This window comes from Phyllobates terribilis, unplaced genomic scaffold (genome assembly GCF_046119375.1).
Source record: "Phyllobates terribilis strain yellow unplaced genomic scaffold, ASM4611937v1 Scaffold_11__3_contigs__length_659146591, whole genome shotgun sequence".
NCBI classification, from domain to species: domain Eukaryota; kingdom Metazoa; phylum Chordata; class Amphibia; order Anura; family Dendrobatidae; genus Phyllobates; species Phyllobates terribilis.
In genome coordinates, this window is record NW_027362771.1 from 268,594,267 (window position 1) to 268,620,456 (window position 26,190).

Consider the following 26,190-nt stretch of genomic DNA (forward strand, 5'->3'; position numbering starts at 1 on the left):
TTGTCAGAATTCGAAGTAATCATGACTACTGGGTTGCCACACTCTTAGATCCCCCAAACTTTTCGATCAACCTTTTCATTTTAATAAAGACCAAAAAAATGGTCATTTTTGAAATTATAAGCATTGGCAGGTTGTTAGAAACTGAAATCAAACAGTTTTCAACTCAAAACTTTATTCTAGGTGATGTTACATTTTCACATAGGACCCCTTGTTCGAAAGGAGCTTCTGAACTCTCTCGTCCATTGAATTTGTCAGGTTTTGGATGGTTTCTGCTTCAATTGTTTTTCATGAGGACAGAATACCCTCCCAGAGCTGTTGCTTAGATGTGAACTGCCTCCCGCCATCATAGACACTCCTTTTAATGATGCTCCAAAGGTTCTGAATGGGGTAGAGGTCAGGGGAGCATGGGGGTTCATCTTTAGCGCCTTCAGGGATCCTAAAGGGGCCGACAATCTCTCTCCCCATGATTCCAGCCCAAAACATTACTCCACCTCCTCCTTGTTGGCGCTGTAGCCGTGTTTGCGTGGGGTGTCCATCAACCAGCCATCCTCCACTCCATCCATCTGGACCATCGAGCGCTGCACGTCACTCATCCGTGAACAAAACAGTTTTGAAATCAGTCTTCATGTAATGTTTGGCCCACTGCAGCCGTTTCTGCTTGTGTGAAGTGGATAGAGGAGGTCGACAGGATGGCGTATGCACAGCTGCAAACCTCTGAAGGACCCTGCATCTTGTTGTTCGGGGGACGTTGGAGACACAAGCAGCTTCAAAAACTTGTCTGCTGCTATGACAAGGCTGTTTTGCCGCTGCTCTTTCAACCTGACATAATTGCCTGTAGGAAAGAGTCCTCAATTTGCCCTTATCAGCACGCACACGTGTGTACTGTGAATCAGCTACATACTTCTTGATTGCCAAGACACTTCATCCTGATCATCGCACAATGTTGATTGTAGTCATGCCTTGACCTAAACACTCCACAATTTGTTGCTTCTCAGCAGCCGACACATCCTTTTTCTTTCCCATTTTGGCAGAAAATGTAGGCTGCTTAATAATGTGAGACAGCCTTCTTAAGTAGTCTTGCCTTTCATTGGACACACCTGCCAAACTAATTAGCACAGGTGTCTGCAATTGCTTACAGTGATATAAAGAGCCCTGACACACATCACCATCAATGAGTTTAACTGACAAACAAACAAATTCTTCCCTTATCACTCCTAAACACTTTTTGCATAATAATTTGGAACACAGTGTACATGTGCTTTTCCACAAAACACCAGTGGTTCACGTAGTGAATCTTACAGTTCTAACTTGCCAACCGTGGTCTGTATGGAGTTGTTCAATAAAGGGCCCAAAATTAAGATAACATAGATGGGAGAGGTCTCTATGAATAGGAATTCCTAAGTATTTGATACCCTGTGAGGGCCAGGCAAAGGGAAAGTTGGACTGGATGGAATCCTATATGGATTTGGGGAGGGAGACATCGAGGGCCTCAGACTTCGCTGCATTGATTTTAAAATTTGACCATGTAACAAAGTGATCTATTTCAGCCATAACAGCATGGATGGATATATGTGATTGAGTGATATATACTAGGACATCATCAGCAAATAGAGAGCACTTGTACTTGGTGCCTCCCACCTCAATCCACCTAATATTGGGGTTATGGCGAATTGATGAGAGCAGGTGCTCCGTCACTAGGATGTATAAGAGAGGTGACAGAGAACATCCCTGCCTTGTCCCATTGGTGATTGTAAAAGGTGATGAAAATGTTCTGACGCGCCCCCTGGGCCTTGAGACACCTGGAGCCGGACCCTTTTTGGTGGATGCTGGTGGTTGTAGTCTCCATGGCGGCAACCCGGTTCCGTGGCTCAGGGCGGTCAAACCAGTGGCGGAACTATTTATGTGGTTTTGATGTTTAAATGTCCGACTACGCCACCCGTGGATTGCGGTCAGAGTGAACCGCCGCTCCAGGGCAGACCGCTGAGGCTGGTGTTGTGGGTGCAGCAGAGCGTAGCATAACTCCCCACGGGAGGAGTATAGCCTCAGGGCAGTGTATGCGGAGGATGGGGGTGATGGTGCAGGGCAGCAGCAGTAATGACACGGAGTCAGTGATGCAGTTCAGGGCCTTTACTCACAGTTCTTATTATCCAGACCACGTCTGCAGGTAACGGCTGCCCACGTCGTACTGTGCTCACCAGGTGAGGGGCTCAGACAACTCCCAGATAACTTTGGAGTGCTTCACAGGACCCCCTTTGTGTGTCCTTTGTCTGGCCTTTCTTACCAACCCTTCTGTCTGGCTGCCTCGGGCCTCCTCTTGGTAAACTTGGCGCCAGTTTCCCTGACCCTATGTGGTGCCTTCCAAGCGGGTGTAGCGAGGGGCTGCACCACATAAAATGTCACAGCCTCCTGTTTCTAGCTGAGGGTTGTTTCCTGCCTCCACTAGTTTCGGGGACCGGTCTCCCCCTTTGTCCTGACCCCTCCACGCAGGTGGATTCGGGCGTGCGGTGGCGACTCGCCCGTCCGCACCCCTGAGATCCTTTCGTTCCTCATTCCTGGAGCCTTCTCCGCTCCTCTTCCTTCCTTCTCCCTCTTCCAGGCCTGGGCCTATGTTACTAGGCCCGCCTTCGGAGCAGAGCTCATGCAGAGCCCCTGCTCCCTGCCACTTCTGCTCAGACTTCTCTGCACTGAACTAAGATGGTGCCCACCTTTTATACTCCCTTCTCAATGCACCCAGGAACTGCTTCCTCCCTGCTCCTGCACTACAGGGTTCCCCTTCCTCAGTGTTCCCTCCCCCCACTCCAGCCAGGGACAGGGACTGTCGTGCCCATCTCAGGGGCATATTGGTCGCCCTGCCCCACGGCAATGTGGTGTAATGCATGCAGGTGTCGGGTCCTGATCCACACTACATCCTTACCTGAGAGTGAGATATCACACCTCTGGGTGAGGTGCAATACTTCTGTAGCAACCGAGCCCTCAGGGTGCTACAGTTCCATTTATCTTCAGCCTAGGTGACGTATTGCGATACAGGGCCGTGATTTTGGCTATAAAAGGGTCCCCTAGACCCCTACCCCAAGCTTTTTAAGAGAATCATATATGGCGTGCCAGGAGACTCTATGGAATGCTTTCTCAGCATCCAACGAGAGTATCTAATTACAAATTTTTAACTGCATCTAGCCCAGGAAATACTTTGTGCCTAGTAGCAGGGTCTGCTAGTCAGCGGATTATCCCGGCTGTTAAGCAAGCTACACCACCTGTAGTTTGGACACTTCATTTTTTCAAAGGAAATGCTTCGGGACCACGGGATACTCAGTGAAGAGCATCAGGAGGCACCCCAAGGCATAGGGGCTCGGACTGGCAGTAGGATGCCTTGCGGTGGACAGCCGAGCTCGATCCTTATAAAAGCTTTTTAACTGCAGCAGCTTTAGTGGACGCTACTGGAGCTGGAATTACGCGGCTCCATGAGACTTGCCCTCCAATAGGTCCTTGTAAATGGATTTAAAGTGTATTCATTCAAATTAGAGAGACAATTTAAATTAAAAAGCTTAGAGCTGCCTCCACCACAGGGGGGCTCGCTCGACCCACCAGCGGACAGGCACCAGTATTGGGAGAGGGGGGCTGGCCGTCAGGGTTCACCGCGGCTCTGGCACAAACCCGGCGACACGGAGGTGGCACGGGCAGGAGCGGACTGAACGTGTCGGCTTCTCACTTTTTGGATTTTAGAAGGGCATGACATGCCTATATCTGTGTCTCCCCCTCCTTTTACTCCTCCACCTCTTTTCTTTTCGCATGACTATATGTACTTGTCACTTTTCCATGTGTTAGTTGTGTCTTCTGAGCAGTTTGTCAGCTTTTGGACACCTGTGAAGGTGTTTTCTATGTGTTTCTATGTGTTTTTGTTTGCCTGCCATTGGTTTTAACGGTGTTCGAAGGTGTTCGACGAACAGTTCGACGAACAGTTCGGCGAACACACGGGTGTTCGACGAACCGAACCGAACTCGAACACTACGGGGGTGGCTCAACACTATTCCTAAGAGCACAGTGGCCTCCATAATCCTTAAATGGAAGAAGTTTGGGACCACCAGAAGTCTTCCTAGACCTGGCCGTCCAGCCAAACTGAGAAATCATGGGAGAAGAGCCTTGGTGAGAGAGGTAAAGAAGAACCCCAAGATCACTGTGGCTGAGCTCCAGAAATGCAGCAGGGAGATGGGAGAAAGTTCCACAAAGTCACCTATCACTGCAGCCCTCCACCAGTTGGGCCTTTATGGCAGAGTGGCCCGACGGAAGCCTTTCCTTAGTGCAAGACATATGAAAGCCTGCATAGAGTTTGCTCAAAAACACATGAAGGACTCCCAGACTATGAGAAATAAGATTCTCTGATCTGATGAGACGAAGATAGAACTATTTGGTGATAATTCTAAGTGGTATGTGGGGAGAAAACCAGGCACTGCTCATCACCTGCCCAATACAATCCCAACAGTAAAACATGGTGGTGGCAGCATCATGCTATGGGGAGTGTTTTTTAGCTGCAGGGACAGGATGACTGGTTGCAATTAAAGAAAACATGAATGCGGGCAAGTACAAAGATATCCTGGATGAAAACCTCATACAGAGTGCTCTGGATCTCAGACTTGGCCGAAGGTTCACCTTCCAACAAGACAATGACCCTAAGCACACAGCTAAAATAACAAAGGAGTGGCTTCAGAACAACTCTGTGACCATTCTTGACTGGCCCAGGCAGAGCCCTGACCTAAACCCAATTGAGCATCTCTAGAGAGACCTGACAATGGCTGTCCACCAACATTCACCATCCTACCTGACAGAACTGGAGAGGATCTGCAAGGAAGAATGGCAAGAGGATCCCCAAATCCAGGTGTGAAAAACTCGTTGCATCATTCCCAAGAAGACTCATGGCTGTACTAACTCAAAAGGGTGCTTCTACTCAATACTGAGCAAAGGATCTGAATACTTATGACCATGTGATATTTCAGTATTTATTTTTTAATAAATTTGCAAAAACTTCTACATTTCTGTTTTTTTTTCAGTCAAGATGGGGTGCAGAGTGTACATTAATGAGAAAAAAAATGAACTTTTTAGAATTTTCCAAATGGCTGCCATGAAACAAAGAGTAACAAATTTAAAGAGGTCTGAATACTTTCCGTACCCACTGCATATTATTAAATGGGCTGATGGCTACAGAGTTACAATCCATTTATATGGTGAAGTCACTTTGACATTACTAAGGCTTGGTTTGCGTTAAAAAAGTGGTTGAAATGAGTTGTATACAATCATAGGAGACCTCAGAGTGTTTTACACATTTTTCCAAGGGAATAAGAGCACCTGCGATTTGTGATAAATTTAGTCGCCGCAAATAGAATTTCTGGAAAAAATTCAACAAACTTTGAATTACAAAAGATTATATCATTCCCACAAATTATGTTTCTGTTGGAAATCTCCTATTTGTTTGTATGAGGTGATCTGGACATAGCTGTAGAGAGCCCATACAAAGACAGAGTAACAAAGGCTGTTTCTTCTTCCTAATTAATAAACGGCAATGAAAAGCAAATACATGCTCCACAAATTAAATTAGATTAGTTATATCAGTCTAATATTGCCTTTCATTTCTAGCCATACACACACATTTGCAAAGAAATCCTTGATACATCAGCAAACAAAGATTAAACAATGATTCAGTTAATAAAGTACAAGATTTGGGTTATGGAAACTGTGTTCATATTCTTGTAGAGAATATAAACTCTCTGCTTCTCAACCTGCAAGATCTAAAGATCCCTTATATATCATACATTGACAAGGTCATCCATATTTGATGGCTTTGTTAATATCACAGAGTTATATTAGACTTGAGACTGAGCAGCAGTGTGTAAGAATCATTGCAATCTTTAGGAATTATCATGAAAGAATCAATGTCAATAATTATTGATATGTTCAGAATACATATATCAGCCAAGTTTAAAGCTTGTTTTAATTAGAATTTATTCAAGTACTTACATTTGGCTTGAGTTATTGTTTCTTCAAGTTTAGCTTTAATGTAATAAAAACTGTAGGAAGGCAGCACTACAGCAAGGCTAAAAAACAAGAATATATGATGATTTAAAGGTAAAGAATGCAAAATCTACCTATCTTTCTAAGTCTATATATTGATACAGTAAGTTAATGAAGTTTGTGCACAAATAGATGCGTCTTCCCTTAAGTTTTCACAACTCTCTCCTCACAATATAAATTCAATGCCCTATCACAAGATGCTAGTAAAACCCTATGCAGGCTACCATTTGCTTCACAGTTACTGAGTTGTTCTATATAGACACTTATAGCATACACATCCTCTGACAGAGCATCTCAAAATCATGGGCTCGATACATCTTGATGAGGCAATGTGCTGGAGTCAGACGCTCCTGATTCACGAAGAGGCATATTCCTTTTCGTGACTAAGGAACACCAAACGAATGGCGTATACCTCTGTGTGTGCCTCACTACAAATCCTACTCCAGTTTCTGCTGGAGGAAGATTTGTGCCACAGCAAACGCCATCGTTCATTATGAATTTGAAAAGTGGCGGTCACTAGGCTCCCGCCCCAGCACCAGACACTTTGTTGCAGCCAGGTGAAAATGGCGTGAGCATACCAAAAGTTGCATCATTTTAGCACAGCCAGCAGTTGCTTCAAAATGATGCGACTTTTCAAAGTTTTAGAATACTGGTGTAAAAACTTTGATGAATCGGCCCTACGTGTTTTTTTAAAGCTGGTCATCTTGCACTACTAATCTTCAGCCAAGTGCAAACATAGAAGTGACAGCCAGATGTTTTTTGGATATGGATGTACTTATATTTTAACACCACTGACAAATACTTATCCACAGAGGCATTTGGTAATCCATTGAGGGAGTTAGATGGTTTCAGGTTCTGATGAACTTTGTCTATTGTGTATGGCCGCATCCACATTCCATATATCAGCACATGTCTACAATATCTATTGATTTCAATGACAATTATGAGAATGAAATAAATAAATAAATAGAATTTCTTAAGAACTGCCCATTTCTAAAACAGTTACAGAAGTTTGCTGTTTATTAAAAACTAGATGGTAGCCCGATTCTAACGCATCGAGTATTTTAGAATCCCCCCAATGTATCCCCCCGGGGCCCCTAATTAATTTCGTAAATACCTCATGTAGCCAATACTGCCTGTGCGCGGCGCTGTCGCTGACCGCGCACAGGCAACATGTGACCAGGGCTGAATCCGGCTCTTGCTTCCGCTTACGTCATGACTATTTGCGGCTGCAGCCAGGGGTCTCCTGTTCCGCATTCCAGGGTGAGTGACGGGTTGTGGGCGGGGTTATCCCCCATCGCATCACACCCGGCATCAATCGCACGCCCATTCATTGAGAGAACGCGCGGTGGATGCCGGGTGTGATGCGATGGGGGGATAACCCCGCCCACAACCCGTCACTCACCGTGGAACGTGGAACAGGAGACCCCTGGTTGCAGCCGCAAATGGTCGTGACGATAGCGGAAGCAAGAGCCGGCTGCAGCCGGGGGTCACGTGCTACCTGTGCGCGATCAGCGATAGCGCCGCGCACAGGCAGTATTGGCAACATGAGGTATTTACGAAATTCATTAGGGGCCCTGTGGGGATACATTAGGGGGTTAATTTAAAGTAGCCGCACCAATATCGCTGACTGGTTGTGGCCGGCCAGGCGCGACCAATCAGCGAAGCGTGGTTCAAATCCCGCGTCAATTCGCGGCTGGACTGCGCCTGATGCTGATTGGTTGCGGGTGGCTGGCGCGACCAATCAGCGACGCAGGATTTCTGTTACAGACAGACAGAATTAGACGGTTATATATATAGATATGCCCCTCTCCCATTTCAGATAAAATCTACAAATAGGTAGCTTTGTCAGCAGTAAGTCTACGATTTTTTTTCATCAGTATTCTATGCACTTTTCGAGAATTAGAATCTGGCAGATCGTACAGTTCATTGGCAGCAATTTGCATAAAAATCTGCAAGAATTTTGTAGTTACTGGCACTTATCTACGAATAATAATGAGCCATGGGAACCATTTGCACAGTTCTTTGCATGCAGTCTAGTAGGCAATACAAGCAGTGTTATTTTCCTTTTAAGGGTGAATTGGGTCTTCTGATTACTGGGTCCCTATTTAACAGCAGAAGTTGCACATATGGTATGTCTCTGTCATCACTGTGAAGGCTCATACAAAATTCAAGCATGAAGTGGGATAATCTGCCAGCAATATCTAAATAACAGAGCAAAACCAGTTAATGAGTACATGGCAGATTAAGTGCACTGATGTTAGCTTCTGACTACTTGTGCAGTTATTCCATTCAGGGAGGTATAATTCATAAAAAGAAAGATGTAAAAATATGTGCATTTTCAGGGTTAAGATCTAGCATTATATAAATGTAAGTTGTAATGAAAATAATATTATTATTATCATCATCATCATCATCATCATCATCATCATCACCCCAACTACTTATAGATATGTGGACAAAACTGAACTCATTATCTTTCCACCATCTCGCATATCCTTCCCACCTGATCATTCTATCACAATAAATGACATCACTCTTTCCGCTGTACCGACAATCCGCTGCCTCGGAGTAACCCTTGACTCTGCCCTGTCCTTCAAACCCCACATCCAAGCTCTCGCCACCTCCTGTTGCCTCCAGCTCAAAAATATTTCCAGAATCCGTCCTTTCCTCAACCCTAACTCTACTAATCTGCTTGTGCATGCCCTCATCATCTCCCGCCTCGACTATTGCAACATCCTCCTCTGTGGCCTTCCTGCTAACACTCTCGCACCCCTCCAGTCTATCCTCAACTCTGCTGTACGACTTGCTCATCTCTCGCCTCGCTACTCCTCTGCTAAGCTGCTTTGCAAATCGCTTCACTGGCTCCCATTCCCCCAGCGTATCCAGTTCAAACTACTAACACTGACCTACAAAGCCATCCATAACCTATCTCCTCCATACATCTCCGAATTAATCTCCCGATATATTCCCTCACGTAACCTCCGGTCCTCCCAAGACCTCCTTCTCTCCTCCACACTTATCCGTTCCTCACCCAATCGCCTCCAAGATTTCTCCCGAATATCCCCCATCCTCTGGAATTCTGTGCCTCAACACGTCCGACTATCCACCACATGCTTATCCTTCAGTTGGAACCTGAAAATCCATCTCTTCAAGAAAGCCTACAACCTGCAATGACCCTGCAGCCTCATCAACAACACCAAAGCTACTGCAACCCCCAACCTACTGTCTCCTCCCCACTCCTGTAGAATGTAAGCCTGCAAGGGCAGGGTCCTCTTCCCTCCGTACCAGTCTATTCATTGTTAATTTGTTTACTGTAAGTGACATTTTTACTTGGTATGTAACCCCTTCTTATGTACAGCACCATGGAATCAATGGCGCTATATAAATAAATAATAATAATAATAATAATAATAATAGATATATAATGATAGATCTTAACACTTAAAATACACATATTTTTACTGCTTTCTATTTATAAATTATACCACCCAGATCTAATTATTATTATTATTATTATTAATAATAATTATATTTAAGCCTTTCAAAAGCCAATTTTCAAGTATCATATTTTTGTTGCTCTGTCATGTTTGATCATAAAAATCCTGAGCATTTCTGCATCGTGGGCACATAGCCAAAGGCTGTGTGCCCACGATGCGCTTTTCAAGCGTTTATGCTGCGGAATTTCCGCAGCGTAAACGCTTGGGAAACGCTTGGTAAACCTTCCCCCATGGTCTCCAATGCAATTATGCACTTTCAATGTCCATGCTGCGTATTTTTCCGCAGCGTTTATGCTGCGCTCAAAAATACGCAGCATGTCCATTAATTTTGCAGAAGCGCTGCGTTTTCGCCACCATTGACTTGCATTAGAACGCGCCAATTCCGCAAGGCTGCATCTGTACTTGCGTAATTGGCGCGCTCTAATGTGCGTATGGTACCCGGGTGTGGAGGAGAGGAGACTCTCCTCCACACCCAGGTACCATTAAAAGCTGTAAAAAAAAGAATAAAATAAAAAATAAAGATTATATTCACCTTCCGACGGTCCCCAGACTCCTTCCCTGTGCTTGTCCTCCTTTGCCGACAGATCGCACAGGACTGAAGGACCTGTGCTGACGTCACAGTCATGTGATGGCAGGTCTTTCAGTACAGCGTACCGCGATCTGCCCGCAACCAGCACAGGAGCGCAGCAAGACAGCGTGGGTCATCGAAAGGTGAGTATATGATTTATTTTTTTATTTTTAACCATTCTCTCAGGTCACACTATATAAATCCATGCCGTTTGCATGTATTTATATAGTGTGACCTAGTTGTCAAGCACTTTCCAAGTGATGCTAAAATCGCTTGGAAAGCGCTTGTCAACCCGCATGCGGAAATGCAAGTGAAGAACGCTTCATTTCTGCATGTCCCTGGCATGAAAAACGCATGTACAATCCACATGTACAATCCGCATGCGTTTTTTTCTGCCAGGGAGATGCAGAAACGCTCAGAAAAAAATCCTGAGCATTTCTGCATCGTGGGCACATAGTCTAAAGTTTCTGTCTACCGTATAAATTATATCATCAGAATTTTTAGTGTTTCAAATTCAAATGCACCCTTGTAAAGGTTTTCAGATGGGGTTTTTCTATAAAATTTGTGACATCTATGAACAGAGTGGTTGTAACTGGGAGATCATGAAAATACGATATTCTAAGATCCCAAATAATATTTAGGAGCACTACTTGAAGGCTACTTTCTGCATTTACGAGTGCAACTTCCACAACTGCAGACTCTTTCATCATATCAGGAGTAGCACTTGTGGTGTCACTCCATAAAATACCCACCTCTGAAATGCATTCTGTGTCACTACCAGAATCTAAGCACAACACAGCATTCGGTTGCTCCTTACTGTCAATTTTACATTGCATTGTGAGTAAAATAACGCTGTAATTTGAAATATATACCAATGTAACACTTTACTTTTGTTGGCATTTATTTTTAGTCCATCTTCTGTGTTTTCTATGCAACTACTATCCTAAACCTAGCCTTAAACCTACCTCTAACCATAGCCCTAACCCTAATTCTAATCCTAGCCCAAACCTTAGCTCTAATCCTGATTAGGGTTATGAACAGACTCTAAAAATATAAAATGTATTATAATTTATTCAACATTTATTTTTGCAGGAGACATTTTATAACTTTTGAGCTTTCTTAGCAGGTCCCTTTCTATCCTCTTACAAAATTACAGTTGAACAAAGGGGGTTTCAGAAAAGTACAGCCTGACTTCATCCAGTTAATCGGCTTGTTACAACTTTGATAGGCTTATCCCAATGATGATAGCTGTGTTAAAGGGGTTTTCCAACGAACAAAAGTTCATTTTAATCAATAGAGCTTTGAATAATAATAACTTCCACTATTGGATGTGTTTAAAGAAATGTTCCTGTGCTGAGATAATCTTATAAATGTGCCCCTGCTGTGTACTGTGTAATGGCTGTGTCTGACCGTGCAGGAACATCGTCTGATCATACCACAGCTCCTGGGCAGGGAAGGACACAAAAGAGAGTATACAGACATTACAGGAGGAGAACACAACTGATTCTTTCTTTGAAGTAAAACATTGTTTAAAAACAGGCAGGGAAATGGTTTACCTCCCAAAAATAATCAGCTGTGATCAGCCGTGCCGTAACATCTACAGGTGCATCTCACTAAATTAGAATACCTTCAAAAAGTTAATTTATTTCAGTTCTTCAATACAAAAAGTGAATCTCATATATTCTATAGAGTCATTACAAACAGAGTGATCTATTTTAAGTGTTTATTTCTGTTAATGTTGATGATTATGGCTTACAGCCAATGAAAACACAAAAGTCATTATCTCAGTAAATTAAAATAATTGACAAAAAACACCTGCAAAGGCTTCCTAAGCATTTAAAAATGTTCCTTAGTCTGTTTCAGTAGGCTCCACAATCATGGGGAAGACTGCTGACTTGACAGATGTCCAGAAGGCAGTCATTGACACACTCCACAAGGTCCCAGAGTTCCAATTTTCATTTGGAAATCAAGGTCCCAGGGTCTGAAGGAAGAGTGGAGAGGCACACAATCCAAGCTGCTTGAGGTCTAATGTGAAGTTTCCACAATCAGTGATGGTTTGGGGAGCCATGTCATCAGCTGGTGTAGGTCCTCTGTGTTTTATCAAGACCAAAGTCAGCACAGCCGTCTACCAGGAAATTTTAGAGCACTTCATGCTTCCCTCTGCTGACAAGCTATCTGGAGATGGAAATTTCATTCTCCAGCAGGACTTGGCACCTGTCCACACTGCCAAAAGAACCAATATCTGGTTTAAGAACAACAGTATCACTGTGCTTGACTGGCCAGCAAACTCGCCTGAGCTTAACCCCATAGAAAATCTATGGGGTATTGTCAAGAAATTGAGAGATGCCAGACCCAACAATGCAGATTAGCTGAAGGCTGCTATCAAAGCAACCTGAGCTTCCATAACACCTCAGCAGTGCCACAGGCTGATCACCTCGATGCCATGCCGCATTGATGCAGTAATTGATGCAAAAGAAGCCCTGACCAAGTATTGAGTGCATTTACTGAACATACATTTCAGTAGGCTAACATTTCGGATTTTAAAAACACTTTTCAAGCTGTTGTTATAAAGTATTCTAATTTACTGAGATAATGACTTTTGTGTTTTCATTGGCTGTAAGCCATAATCATCAACATTAACAGAAATAAACACTTGAAATACATCACTCTTTTTGTAATGACTCTATATAATATATGAGTTTCACTTTTTGAATTGAAGAACTGAAATAAATTAACTTTTTGATGATATTTTAATTTAGTGAGATGCACCTGTATATACTCTCTTTTGGGTCCTCCCCCTGTCCAGGAGATGTAGTACGCTCAGATCATGTTCCAGCACGGTCAGACACAGCCATTACACAGTACACAGCAGGGGCACAATTATAAGATTATCTCAGCACAGGAACATTTTATTTAAACACATCCAATTGTTGAAGTTATTATTATTCCAAGATCTATTGATTAAAATCAACTTTTGTTCGTGGGTAAACCCCTGTAAGCATATTACAGCTTTAAAACATGCCCAGGCTGTAAGTTAACAATCAGGGTATGTCAATTTTAGCACTGATGTCAGCACTATCTTATTCTTTTTATCGTGGCTCTGTAGAATAAAACTTGCTTATGACCACCATAGAAATACGTATGGGGGTCATTAAGGGGTTAAAAGTGATACTTTTCTAATTACATTTTAAATTTGTATTAATGTTCATTAAGTGATATGGAGAAGAAATCTGAGCTACCATTGTGCAGTAGAACATAAATGGGATGATTTCTCAGGACTTTTTGTATGAAACCATTAAGATATGCCTTCAACTCTCATCACCAATTAGCTTGAAGACAAACACCTGATCAGTAGAAGTACACTAGAAGTTTGCAAATTACAATTTGATTCAGGAGCTATTGGAAAATGTCAGACTGCATCTGTTCAGAGTCAAACATCTTGTACGTTAGTAGGATCATTAAATCCCTTCCCCTCTGTGCACAGGTGGAGATATTTCAGTTAAATGATTCAAGGAGCAAAAAGACTTTTTTTTTCAACAGCAGCATACTTTATTACTCACAATGTCGCCACTTTTCTATAAAATATGGCTTAATGATGCTGACGACAGATTACAATTTATTCCTTATCATATGCTCATAATTCTTGTGTTCCTAAACTGCTTCTAACATTGCAGACAATATCAACATATAGTAATAAGAATAGTAACAGTAATAACAACAGTAAATAAAAACTGTATGACCGTGGAATTTCGAGGGCCATAAAATGGTTTAATGTGGTTGCAGGATATGAATGAGCCCTGAGAGTCTGAGAAGAATGGTAAGAGTAAGGGCAACTGAATCTTTTTCCTGGGTGAAAGAAGGTCTAGCTAAGCTTCTCCAAGAAGCAGAATTGGTACCAACATAAGTGGTCTGGTAAACTTTTTGCAGAGTTTATTTAAAAAAAAACCCTCAATTTTGGTAACACAGAATGGTTCCGCTCTAGGCATGAAAAATGGAACTATGAAGAGAAACATTACAGTTTTTACTGTAGATGCAATCTTATGTTGATCATGCTTATGATGAGCATATGCATAGGCATACAGTATATAATAAAGGTAAGGCTGAAGATATCCAGGCCCATATTTAAAATTGAGTACTGGAAGTCCAAAAGATGACAAGCAAAAATGTTTTGGAATACTGAAAGCATTATATCAGAGATCAGTAGCTAGCATTGCAACATCTCTCAATGATAAAAAAAATGATCTCTCAATTATAAAAATAATAAACGTTAAATAAAGTTTATTAAAAAAAAAGTGTGCAGTAAAAAAAAAAATCAATTAAATTTTCTCGAAATTCACCAACAAAAATAGTTTTTTACTATAAAAGTGTTAATGTGCAAAAGTAGTAAAACATAAAAAAACAAAAAACACCAATTTTGGCTCACAAATACATATGCTAAATAGTGAACAAATAATGGCATGTAAAGTGAATGCAGACTTATCTATCTCAGTGGCAGTGTCTCATCTGTCAGTAATTTAACCCCTTCATAATGGAGCAAATTTTGCCCTTTGTGGCCAAGCACTATCTTTCAAATCTAAAATATATCACTTTATGTTGAAATAACTCTGGAATACTTCAACATATCCCAGTGATTCTGAGATTGATTTTTTTCATGACACATTGCACTTTATGTTAATGGTAAAGTTGCCATTATGTTTTGCATTTATTTATGAAAATATCAGAAATGTAACAAAAATTTTGAAATATCTGCACATTTTGAAACATCTTTTTTTATCCCTTTAAAGTATAATTGTCATTTCCAGAGAACTTGCATCAGAGTGTCTGTCTCCCTTCCCATCCCCCCTTCCATAGACCTTTATGAGCACCAACTGCCATCTCCTATCTCAGTAATGGAAACTATAGTCATCAATGAATTTATATAGTGGTGTAATGAGTATTGTGACAATAGATTTGGGGCTGAAAATGTAAAAAAATTAATTTTTTTCACTTAAATGTTGCCTTAGCCCAACATTTTTAATTTTTTTCATGTCATAAAAGAAATGGAACCCACGATTCATTACGCAATTTTGTCCGAATGCAGCAATACCCCATATGTGGTCCGAAGCTACAGTTTTGGCACATGGCATGGCTCGGAAGTAAAGGTGCGCCATTTGACTTTTGGAGGAAGATTCTGCTGAAATAATTTGCGGGTGTGATTTGCAGTGCCTATGAGGTGCTAAAACAGCCAAAAATCCCCAAAAGTTATGCATTTTGGAAACCCCTCAGGGAAATGAACTATGGGTGTAGTGACTGCACAAGTGGTTTTAAGAAATAAAGAAGCAGTTGTGAATATGCCAATATATTGTGCCCATCTTGTGCTTCTGTAGGCACACATACACAGTAAATTGTTAAGTGGATTCTCCCTGCTATAACAATGCCATAAATGTGGATGTTAAATGTGCTACTGGCACACTGTGCGGCTCAGAAAGGAGGAGTGCCATGTGACTTCGGGAGTGCAGATTTTGCTGCATTGGTTTTTGGGTACCATATCAATTTTCTGGAGCCTTTGAGCAACTGGTAATATAGTAACCCCTTTTTTTCCATTGACAAATGACAGCTGCCGACCAAGTTGTCACGTACACACTTTTCAGCAAGTGATGTAGGTTGCTTCTGTAAGCGTTAATTTATCTCCTCTCACTCAGTCCAGCACTCAACCTCTGTAACAGGCTATAAAGTGAGAAAAAAGGAGAAAAAAATGACCAGAAAGTCCAGAATCAAAGTAGTATTAAAATTAAGTTTTATTACAAAATCAGGGAGGTAACAAACGTACAACAAGGAAAAGGTGCACTTGCAAAGCATCAAAAAGTACCAAATATTTCAACAGTAAGATAAGGGGTCCCCTATCATATAAACCCGATATGAAAATAGGTATATATAGAGTCCTGATCATCTTTATTGGCATCCATGAAGTTTAAGAACATAATGAGGAATATCTCCTGAAAGAAAAGTGAAACAGTTATTTTGTATAGAGTAAAATCTATGACGTTCTGATGGTAACATGGGGTGTCATCACTAGAGCTGAATGGGATAAATAAATCTCACCACGTCCCCCCAACATGTTTCACCACACTAGCACTGATGATGCCGCTAGTACGGTGAAACATGTTGGGGGGACATGTGCTGAGATTTATTTATCCCATTCAGCTCTAGTGATGACACCCCATGTTACCATCAGAATGTCATAGATTTTAGTCTATTTATCATTTTGGCTGATTAGGGATAATATTTTAATACCCTCTACATTCACATTATAATATAAAGATTAAAAGTTACATTTTATAGCCTATTTAGAGAGGGATAATTATATGGGTTTTCCCATTTGGTTTATTATTTGTATATACATTCCTCCAAGGCTATCGTTTTCCTCTTTGGTTGTGATTTTTGTATAGAGCACTCATGTTAAATACAAAAGAGAAAATGATAACCAATAATTTAAAACAAAAAAAAATGGGAGGGAAAAATAGAAAAACCTAAAGCTTGATGTGTCACTGGTATTGGCACCCTTTGCATTAATTTAGTATGGAAACAAATTTTGACTCGCCTGTGGTAAATCACAAACGAGAGCTTGAACAAACTGCAAAGGAAGAGTGGGAGAAAATTCCAGCTGAGAAGAGCAAGAAGTTTATAGATGGCTACAAGAAACGTTTGGAGGCTGTCAGCAATGCCAAAGGCTGTGCAACCAAGTATAAATTAGGGGTGTCTTTATTGCTGCACATGCTGTTTATTCTGTTTGTTCTTTGAAATTGCAACATGGGAGTTGAAAAACAATGTTTTATTGTTGTATTACTTTGGACCACTAATTAAAAAATCCTGAGGATATAACTTTGGTACATTTCCATTTATTTCTGAAGATATTGTACTGTCTATGAAATAAATGAAGGGGTGCCAATAATGGTGAGCAGCACTGTACTGCATTGTATATCTAAAACATTCTATAATTCAGGGGGTGACGAAAGCCAATGCCAAAACGCAAGTCGGAGAGGGCGCCATGAGGTTTGGGGTTCCCTAATTATCCTCCTGCAGTAAGTGCAGTTCATATTATTGCTTTGTCATACTTTGTGTCTTGCTTTTTAATCACTATACTCTGTATTCACTGGAGTTGTACATCTGAACAACACTTAATGCCATAGATATATAACACAGCATACATGTGTGTGGCATATATCCTGATTGCATATATGCAGTATATATCTGAAATAATTCTAGAATGTTTTACATATAAAATGCAGTATATATACCTATTTTTATATCAGGTTTATATGATATGGGACCTCCCATTTTACTGTTGAAATATTTTTGTACACATTTTTGTACTCCTTGATACTTTGCACGTGTGCCCTTTTCTTGTGGTATGTTTGTTACCTCCATGATTTTGTAATAAAACTTAATTTTAATACTACTTTGATTCTGAACTTTTTGGTCATATTTTTCTCCTTTTTTTCTCATTACTTTTTACCGACTGTCTAGGCTACCATTACTATCCCACATAAGTCATAGTTTTACATTTTCACATTAGGTCACACAAGTGCCTTCTACTGATCGTTACTTCTATGTCATACCTTTATGTGCTCCCTTGGTCTGCATTTACAGGCTATAAAGTGAGCATAAATCACATCCCCAACAAACACTACACAACGCAGATGTAGATATGCAACATGCTGCCACCAATCATCAAACACACGGGGTGATGAGTCCCCGAAATATGTTACTATCAAAAAAGGTCAAACACTCTCTGAAAGGCTATGGATTTTTTAGAGCATACAAGGATCAAACTTATGAATATTAAATGTAAATCTACTGCTGTTATATATTCCCCTATAATTGTATTTTTCCTTCACAGTTTTCATCACTTTTAAGGCTAGGTTTATCTTTATCCTCTGCTCTGTGCTGAGCACTTATGTAGGGGTTCCATCTTATTTCCCCAAAACCAAGATTCAGCTAGAATCTCTGCTAAAACCATTAGCTATAGATGGAAATGGACTCAAATTAGACTCTGCCTGGCCTCTGTTCTGGTTACATCCTGTCTTTTTAGAAAATACAAGCAATGAAATGTTAGGATTCCGTTTATGTAGTAGGGTAGGGGTATGATACCAATTATTTGGGGCTTTTTATGCCATTCACCATGCATTATAAATGATGACAGATTTATACACGTAGTTTTGAATGATAAAAAAAAAACACTTTTTTTTACATTTATTTTTACTTTAACATATTTTAATATCTGCTACTTTTCTTTTCTGCCTACAAAACTGTGTCAAACAAATTTGGGGTTTATGATATTTTTTTAATCGCTTTTATTCTGATTTTTTTGTGCGGCAGATTGAAAAAAAACAGCAGTTCAAGTATTGTTTTTCTTCATTATTCATATTGAGAGCTCTTTTATTTAACCACTGACACAGCCGTGTGAGAGCTTTATTTTTGTTGGCTAGATGCTGTGTGCATCATACTATATGTTGTTTTCATAAGACTTTTTGATTGCTTTTTATTTCACTTTTTGTTTGGTGGCATCATCAAAAAAACAGCATTTTTGGCGTGTTTTTTATTTTTCTGATGGTGTTCACTGCTCAGGTTAAATAATGTGACGGGTCATTCTGTATGTGGTGATAATATTTATGAGTGTTTTGTCATTTACATTCATTCTTACATAAATTTTGCATTTTTAATGGTGAAATATTGCTCTCCATTTTTTTTCAGGATTTTTTATTTTAATGAACTGTTTTTACTTAGTCCTACTATGGGATATTTAAAATTTTGATCAGTAGTCTAATACATTGCAATACTAAAGTTTTGCAATGAATCAGTCCCCTTAGTTTTACACGACACTTGTTAGATCCTTCTTATGGTAGGGCATAACAGGCCACCGGTAACGGGTAGACCCCAAGGCTATTTCTGGGCCTAATGTTGTGAAAGCAACCATTGACATAGGGTACCGATGGGTGAAAAAGGTAGCAGGCAGGTACAGTTGTGCTCAAAAGTTTACATACCCTGGCAGAATTTTTCCTTTCTTTGCCTTGTTTCAGTGAATATGAATGATGATAAAAAAACTTTTTCTCCACTCATGGTTATTGGTTGGCTGAAGGCATTTATTGTCAAAATACTGTGTTTTCTCTTTTTAAATCTTAATGACAACCAAAAAACATAAAAATGACCCTGATCAAAAGTTCACATACCCTGGTGATTTTGGCCTGATAACATGCAAAGAATTTGACATAAATGGGTTTGAATGGCTACTAAAGGTAACATCCTCACCTGTGACCTGTGACCTGTTTGCCTGTAATCACAAGCATAAAAGCTGAGTGAGTTTCTAAGATCCAGACAGACTCTTGCATCTTTCATCCAGCCACTGACGTTTCTGGATTGTGAGTCATGGGGAAAGCAGAAGAATTGTCAACGGATCTAGTGGGAAAAGGTAGTTGAACTGTATAACACAGGAAAGGGATACAAAAAAATATCAAAGGACTTGATAATGCAAGTCAGCAGCTTTCAAACTGTGATTAACAAATGGAAAATCAGGGGCTCTGTAAAAAACAAACCACGATCAGTTAGACCAACAAAAATTTCAGCCACAACTGGCAGGAAAATTGTTTGGGATGCAAAGAAAAACCCACAAATAACATCAGCTGAAATTCAGGACTCTCTGAAAACTAGCGGTGTGGCCGTTTCAAGATGCACAATAAGGAGGCACTTGAAGAAAAATGGGCTGCATGGGTCAAGTCGCCAGAAGAAAGCTATTACTGTGCAAATGCCACAAAGTATCTTGCCTACAATATGCCAAACAGCACAGAGACAAGCCTCAAAACTTCTGAAACAAGGTAATTTGGAGTGATGAGACCAAAATTTAACTTTTTGGCCACAACCATAAACGTTACATTTGGAGAGAGGTCAACAAGGCCTATCATGAAAGGTACACCATTCCTACAGTAAAGCACGGAGGTGGATCGCTGATGTTTTGGGGATGTGTGAGCTACAAAGGCACAGGAAACTTGGTAAAAGTTGAAGGAAAGATAAATGCAGCACATTATCAGCAAATACTGGAGGCAAATTTGCACTCATCAGCCCGGAAGCTGCGCACGGGACGTACTTGGACGTTACAACAAGACAATGATCCAAAATACAAGGCCAAGTCGACCTGTCATTGGGTACAGCAGAACAAAGTGAAGGTTCTGGAGTGGCCATCTCAGTCTTCTGACCTCAATATCATTGAGCCACTCTGGGGAGATCTCAAGTGTGCAGTTCATGCTAGACAGTCCAGAAATTTACAGGAACTGGAGGCGTTTTGCCAAGAAGAATGGGCAGCTTTACCATCTGAGAAAATAAAGAACCTCATCCACAACTACCACAAAAGACTTCAAGCTGTCATTGATGTTAGAGGGGGCAATACACGGTATTAAGAACTGGGGTATGTGAACTTTTGATCAGGGTCATTTGGATGTTTTTGGTTGTCATTAAGATTTAAAAAGAGAAAACACAGTATTTTGACAATAAATGCCTTCAGCCAACCAATAACCATGAGTGGAGAAAAGTTTTTTTGTTATCATTCATATTCTCTGAAACAAGGCCAAGAAAGGAAAAATTCTGCCGGGGTATGTACACTTTTGAGCAGAACTGTATGGAGAGGAGGAGCGGGTGCGGCTCTTAGAACAATACTGAGACCCGTAGAAGCCTTCTCATATGTGAAATGGCTGCTCCTCTTTCTTATTGAACTGTCACATTTTTTGCTCCTCCGACTGGGGGTCTTTGAAGCAGAGCACCATCTACTTCACAGGTTTTTAACATATGGACAATACAAAATTGAGATCTCCACCCTTTTTTAATGGTAATGCTGGGTTGTTCTTTTTCTCTGGTTTGGAATAGTACGCAGATGACACTCGCTGAATCCTTGCACATGTGGGGTGCTATAACCCTATTCCACAGCACCGAAAAAAGGCCGAAATGAGAAATAAGTGCCTTTAATCGCAGCCTTAAAAAGGTGCATCAGTAACCATTAAAAGAGTTAAGAATCATGGCTCTATGCATCCATGTATTTTATTCTGTCACATGGTCTAAAAAGAATGTCTTCTATCAATGTACCATTCTATATTTTATGGGAGCAAAGATATTATATCATCTAACCAGTATGTTAAAATTGTTAGAAGGGATGCACTGAATGGAAATATTCATAGTGTATATAAATGTTGGTCTCAGATGACTATCATTTAAAAGCAGACAGTATATTAGATTAGGTTTATCCAGATCATATAAATAGAAATTTATATAAAAAAATTAAAATGTACATACCTATAGTCTGTCCCATTTACTGGTCCCCATGTATATGTTCTGTTCGCTTTGTCAATATACCTCTAGAAAACATTAATGCAAATGATTTTGAACAGTTTATTTTACTTAAGGGTGTTGACTCACAACAAACATTTACAGCATATACATTGGCTATGTCATAGGTGTCTAATAAATGCAAGTCCTATCTCTAGAATGGGGGTCTCCCGATCCCCCATTTCAAATGAAACATGAAGGTTCAGATGAAGCGTAAGTGAAAGTGAAATGGCTGTTACCCAGTTGGACATCATGTAACTCTCTCCCGTGATATGCACTTATTTTGGAAATAAAGTTTTTTTATGCAGCTTGGTGAGTGCCATAAGTTCTTCTCTCTTATTGTTAGGATTTTTTTATCTTTTTAAATTTTTATTGGCCCGTTATGGTTCAGAAAAATGGCAGCCATCAATGTCTATTTTGATGAATATGCGCAGAAATGAATTACAATAAATCTGCATTTTGGCAAATGTGGATTTTTGTAAAATTAGAGTAGAATTTATTTGCTCATTTCTATTAAACCCTGTTAATAGCACGTTCTTCTTACATTTGTTTAGCATGTTTGCCAGGACTAGGTGAATTCCAGGGATGCATTGCAGCCTCCTATCAGATGTGTATGTCAGGAGTCTTACCGAAACATTCCTTGAATGTAGGCAAAAATCTGTGATGTGAACAAGGCCTTATTGGTGTGTACAGTATGTAGGAGTAATACATGTGTACACTATATAACAAAATTATGCGTTCACGTAAATAGCAATATTATGTTATTAAAGATGCATCTATTTAGTGGTATGTTTATACTGCCTTTTTGCAGATGTTGGTGCATATTCCTAGACAAAAACCTTGTAAAATCCACCATTAAAGTTTTTAATGGGAAATCCAACTGACAGGTCACATACTGAAGTGGATTTAAAAAAAGCAAACAAACAGTTAATGCTACCTGCTGTAATCTCCCTTTGCAAATGCCAACCAATGATGTCCCAGATGTGCTTGATGGGAGAGAAGTGCAGAGATGCTGCAAGCCATAATAGCACATTTTGGACACTCAGGCAACTTACAACATGCGACCTGGCCATTCAGGCCACTTACAACGGCTCCTAGGAAGCTTTCACATTCCCTTATGAAGGCATCTTCATGATGTTGGCCACATGATCTTCAGACCACTTTGCAGCTTTCATTACCTCAAAGTAAAAAGTGTGACTCGTTGCTGAAAAGGATAGATCTCCACTCAATTCTCCATTGCTGTCTCGCTCAGAACTACGATAGCCTTTGAGAGCAGTAGCATGAGGTTAATGGAACACTTGTAGCTGGATGTCCAGCTCATAGCTCAATGTTATTCAAATGCCTTTTGATAATTTGTGAAGACACAGTTTGACACCTTTGGCTTGGTATGTAATGTCCAATTTCACTTGCAGTAGAGAATGGATCACTATATACCATTCTTTGAATGTGACAAGACCACATGGGCAATGCCATGTAGAGGCCTTCACAAGGAAAAGTCATATCATTCCTGTTAAGAGGATTATAGTGTGGGGTGTAGGGTTGAGCCACCCCCGTAGTGTTCGAGTTCGGTTCGGTTCGTCGAACACCCGTGTGTTCGCCGAACACCTTCGAACACCGTTAAAACCAATGGCAGGCAAACAAAAACACATAGAAACACATAGAAAACACCTTCAAAGGTGTCCAAAAGCTGACAAACTGCTCAGAAGACATAACTAACACATGGAAAAGTGACAAGTACATATAGTCATGCGAAAATAAAAGAGGTGGAGGAGTAAAAGGAGGGGGAGACACAGATATAGGCATGTCATGCCCTTCTAAAATCCAAAAAGTGAGAAGCCGACACAGCCAGTCCGCTCCTGCCCGTGCCACCTCCGTGTCGCCGGGTTTGTGCCAGAGCCGCGGTGAACCCTGACGGCCAGCCCCCCTCTCCCAATACTGGTGCCTGTCCGCTGGTGGGTCGAGCGAGCCCCCCTGTGGTGGAGGCAGCTCTAAGCTTTTTAATTTAAATTGTCTCTCTAATTTGAATGAATACACTTTAAATCCATTTACAAGGATCTATTGGAGGGCAAGTCTCATGCCAGCAGCCGCGGTAATTCCAGCTCCAGTAGCGTCCACTAAAGCTGCTGCAGTTAAAAAGCTTTTATAAGGATCGAGCTCGGCTGTCCACCGCAAGGCATCCTACTGCCAGTCCCAGCCCCTATGCCTTGGGGTGCCTCCTGATGCTCTTCACTAAGTATCCCATGGTCCCGAAGCATTTCCTTTGAAAAAATTAAGTGTCTAAACTACAGGTGGTGTAGCTTGCTTAACAGCCGGGATAATCCGCTGACTAGCAGACACTGCTACTAGGCACAAAGTATTTCCTGGGCTAGATGCAGTTAAAAATTTGTAATTAGATACTCTCGTTGGATGCTGAGAAAGCATTCCATAGAGTCTCCTGGCACGCCATATATGATTCTCTTAAAAAGCTTGGGGTAGGGGTCTAGGGGACCCTTTTATAGCCAAAATCACGGCCCTGTATCGCAATACGTCACCTAGGCTGAAGATAAATGGAACTGTAGCACCCTGAGGGCTCGGTTGCTACAGACGTATTGCACCTCACCCAGAGGTGTGATATCTCACTCTCAGGTAAGGATGGAGTGTGGATCAGGACCCGACACCTGCATGCATTACACCACATTGCCGTGGGGCAGGGCGACCAATATGCCCCTGAGATGGGCACGACAGTCCCTGTCCCTGGCTGGAGTGGGGGGAGGGAACACTGAGGAAGGGGAACCCTGTAGTGCAGGAGCAGGGAGGAAGCAGTTCCTGGGTGCATTGAGAAGGGAGTATAAAAGGTGGGCACCATCTTAGTTCAGTGCAGAGAAGTCTGAGCAGAAGTGGCAGGGAGCAGGGGCTCTGCATGAGCTCTGCTCCGGAGGCGGGCCTAGTAACAGAGGCCCAGGCCTGGAAGAGGGAGAAGGAAGGAAGAGGAGCGGAGAAGGCTCCAGGAACGAGGAATGAAGGGATCCCAGGGGTGCGGACGGGCGAGTCGCCACCGCATGCCCGAATCCACCTGCGTGGAGGGGTCAGGCCAAAGGGGGAGACCGGTCCCCGAACTAGTGGAGGCAGGAAACGACCCTCAGCTAGAAACCGGAGGCTCTGACATTTTATGTGGCGCAGCCCCTCGCTACACCCGCTAGGAAGGCACCACATAGGGTCAGGGAAACTGGCGCCAAGTTTACCAAGAGGAGGCCCGAGGCAGCCGGACAGAAGTGTTGGTAAGAAAGGCCAGACAAAGGACACACAAAGGGGGTCCTGTGAAGTGCTCCAAAGTTATCTGGGAGTTGTCTGAGCCCCTCACCTGGTGAGCACAGTACGACGTGGGCAGCCGTTACCTGCAGACGTGGTCTGGATAATAAGAACTGTGAGTAAAGGCCCTGGACTGCATCACTGACTCCGTGTCGTTACTGCTGCTGCCCTGCACCATCACCCCCATCCTCCGCATACACTGCCCTGAGGCTATACTCCTCCCGTGGGGAGTTATGCTACGCTCTGCTGCACCCACAACACCAGCCTCAGCGGTCTGCCCTGTAGCGGCGGTTCACTCTGACCGCAATCCACGGGTGGCGTAGTCGAACATTTAAACATCAAAACCACATAAATAGTTCCGCCACTGGTTTGACCGCCCTGAGCCATGGAACCGGGTCGCCGCCACGAAGACTACAACCACCAGCATCCACCAAAAAGGGTCTGGCTCCGGGTGTCCCAAGGCCCAGGGGGTGCGTCAGAACATTTTCATCACCTTTCACAATCACCAATGGGACAAGGCAGGGATGTCCTCTGTCCCCTCTCTTATATATCCTAGTGACGGAGAACCTGCTCTCATCAATTCGCCATAACCCCAATATTAGGTGGATTGAGGTGGGAGGCACCCTGCTGTTATGGCTGAAATAGATCACTTTGTTACATGGTAAAATTTTAAAATCAATGCAGCGAAGTCTGAGGCCCTCGATGTCTCCCTCCCCAAATCTATATAGGATTCCATCCAGTCCAACTTTCCCTTTGCCTGGCCCTCACAGGGTATCAAATACTTAGGAATTCCTATTCATAGAGACCTCTCCCATCTATGTTATCTTAATTTTGGGCCCTTTATTGAACAATTCCATACAGACCACGGTTGGCAAGTTAGAACTGTAAGATTCACTACGTGAACCACTGGTGTTTTGTGGAAAAGCACATGTACACTGCGTTCCAAATTATTATGCAAAAAGTGTTTAGGAGTGATAAGGGAAGAATTTGTTTGTTTGTCAGTTAAACTCATTGATGGTGATGTGTGTCAGGGCTCTTTATATCACTGTAAGCAATTGCAGACACCTGTGCTAATTAGTTTGGCAGGTGTGTCCAATGAAAGGCAAGACTACTTAAGAAGGCTCTCTCACATTATTAAGCAGCCTACATTTTCTGCCAAAATGGGAAAGAAAAAGGATGTGTCGGCTGCTGAGAAGCAACAAATTGTGGAGTGTTTAGGTCAAGGCATGACTACAATCAACATTGTGCGATGATCAGAATGAAGTGTCTTGGCAATCAAGAAGTATGTAGCTGATTCACAGTACACACGTGTGCGTGCTGATAAGGGCAAATTGAGGACTCTTTCCTACAGGCAATTGTGTCAGTTTGAAAGAGCAGCGGCAAAAAAGCCTTGTCATAGCAGCAGACAAGTTTTTGAAGCTGCTT

The 26,190-nt window shown here is 41.8% G+C and overlaps 1 protein-coding gene across 7 annotated transcripts in view; it reads right to left on the bottom strand.

The window, feature by feature from the left end:
• CACNA2D1 (calcium voltage-gated channel auxiliary subunit alpha2delta 1) overlaps positions 1-26,190 on the bottom strand; it is a 1,188,449-nt gene that overhangs the window by 128,059 nt on the left and 1,034,200 nt on the right. For all 7 annotated transcript variants that reach the window (XM_073652315.1, XM_073652320.1, XM_073652318.1 and 4 more), the window contains 2 exons: positions 21,445-21,506; positions 6,007-6,083 (listed from right to left, as the gene is read on the bottom strand). In XM_073652315.1, the coding sequence (XP_073508416.1) occupies positions 6,007-6,083; positions 21,445-21,506 (139 nt within the window). The remainder of the gene's footprint in view (positions 1-6,006; positions 6,084-21,444; positions 21,507-26,190) is intronic.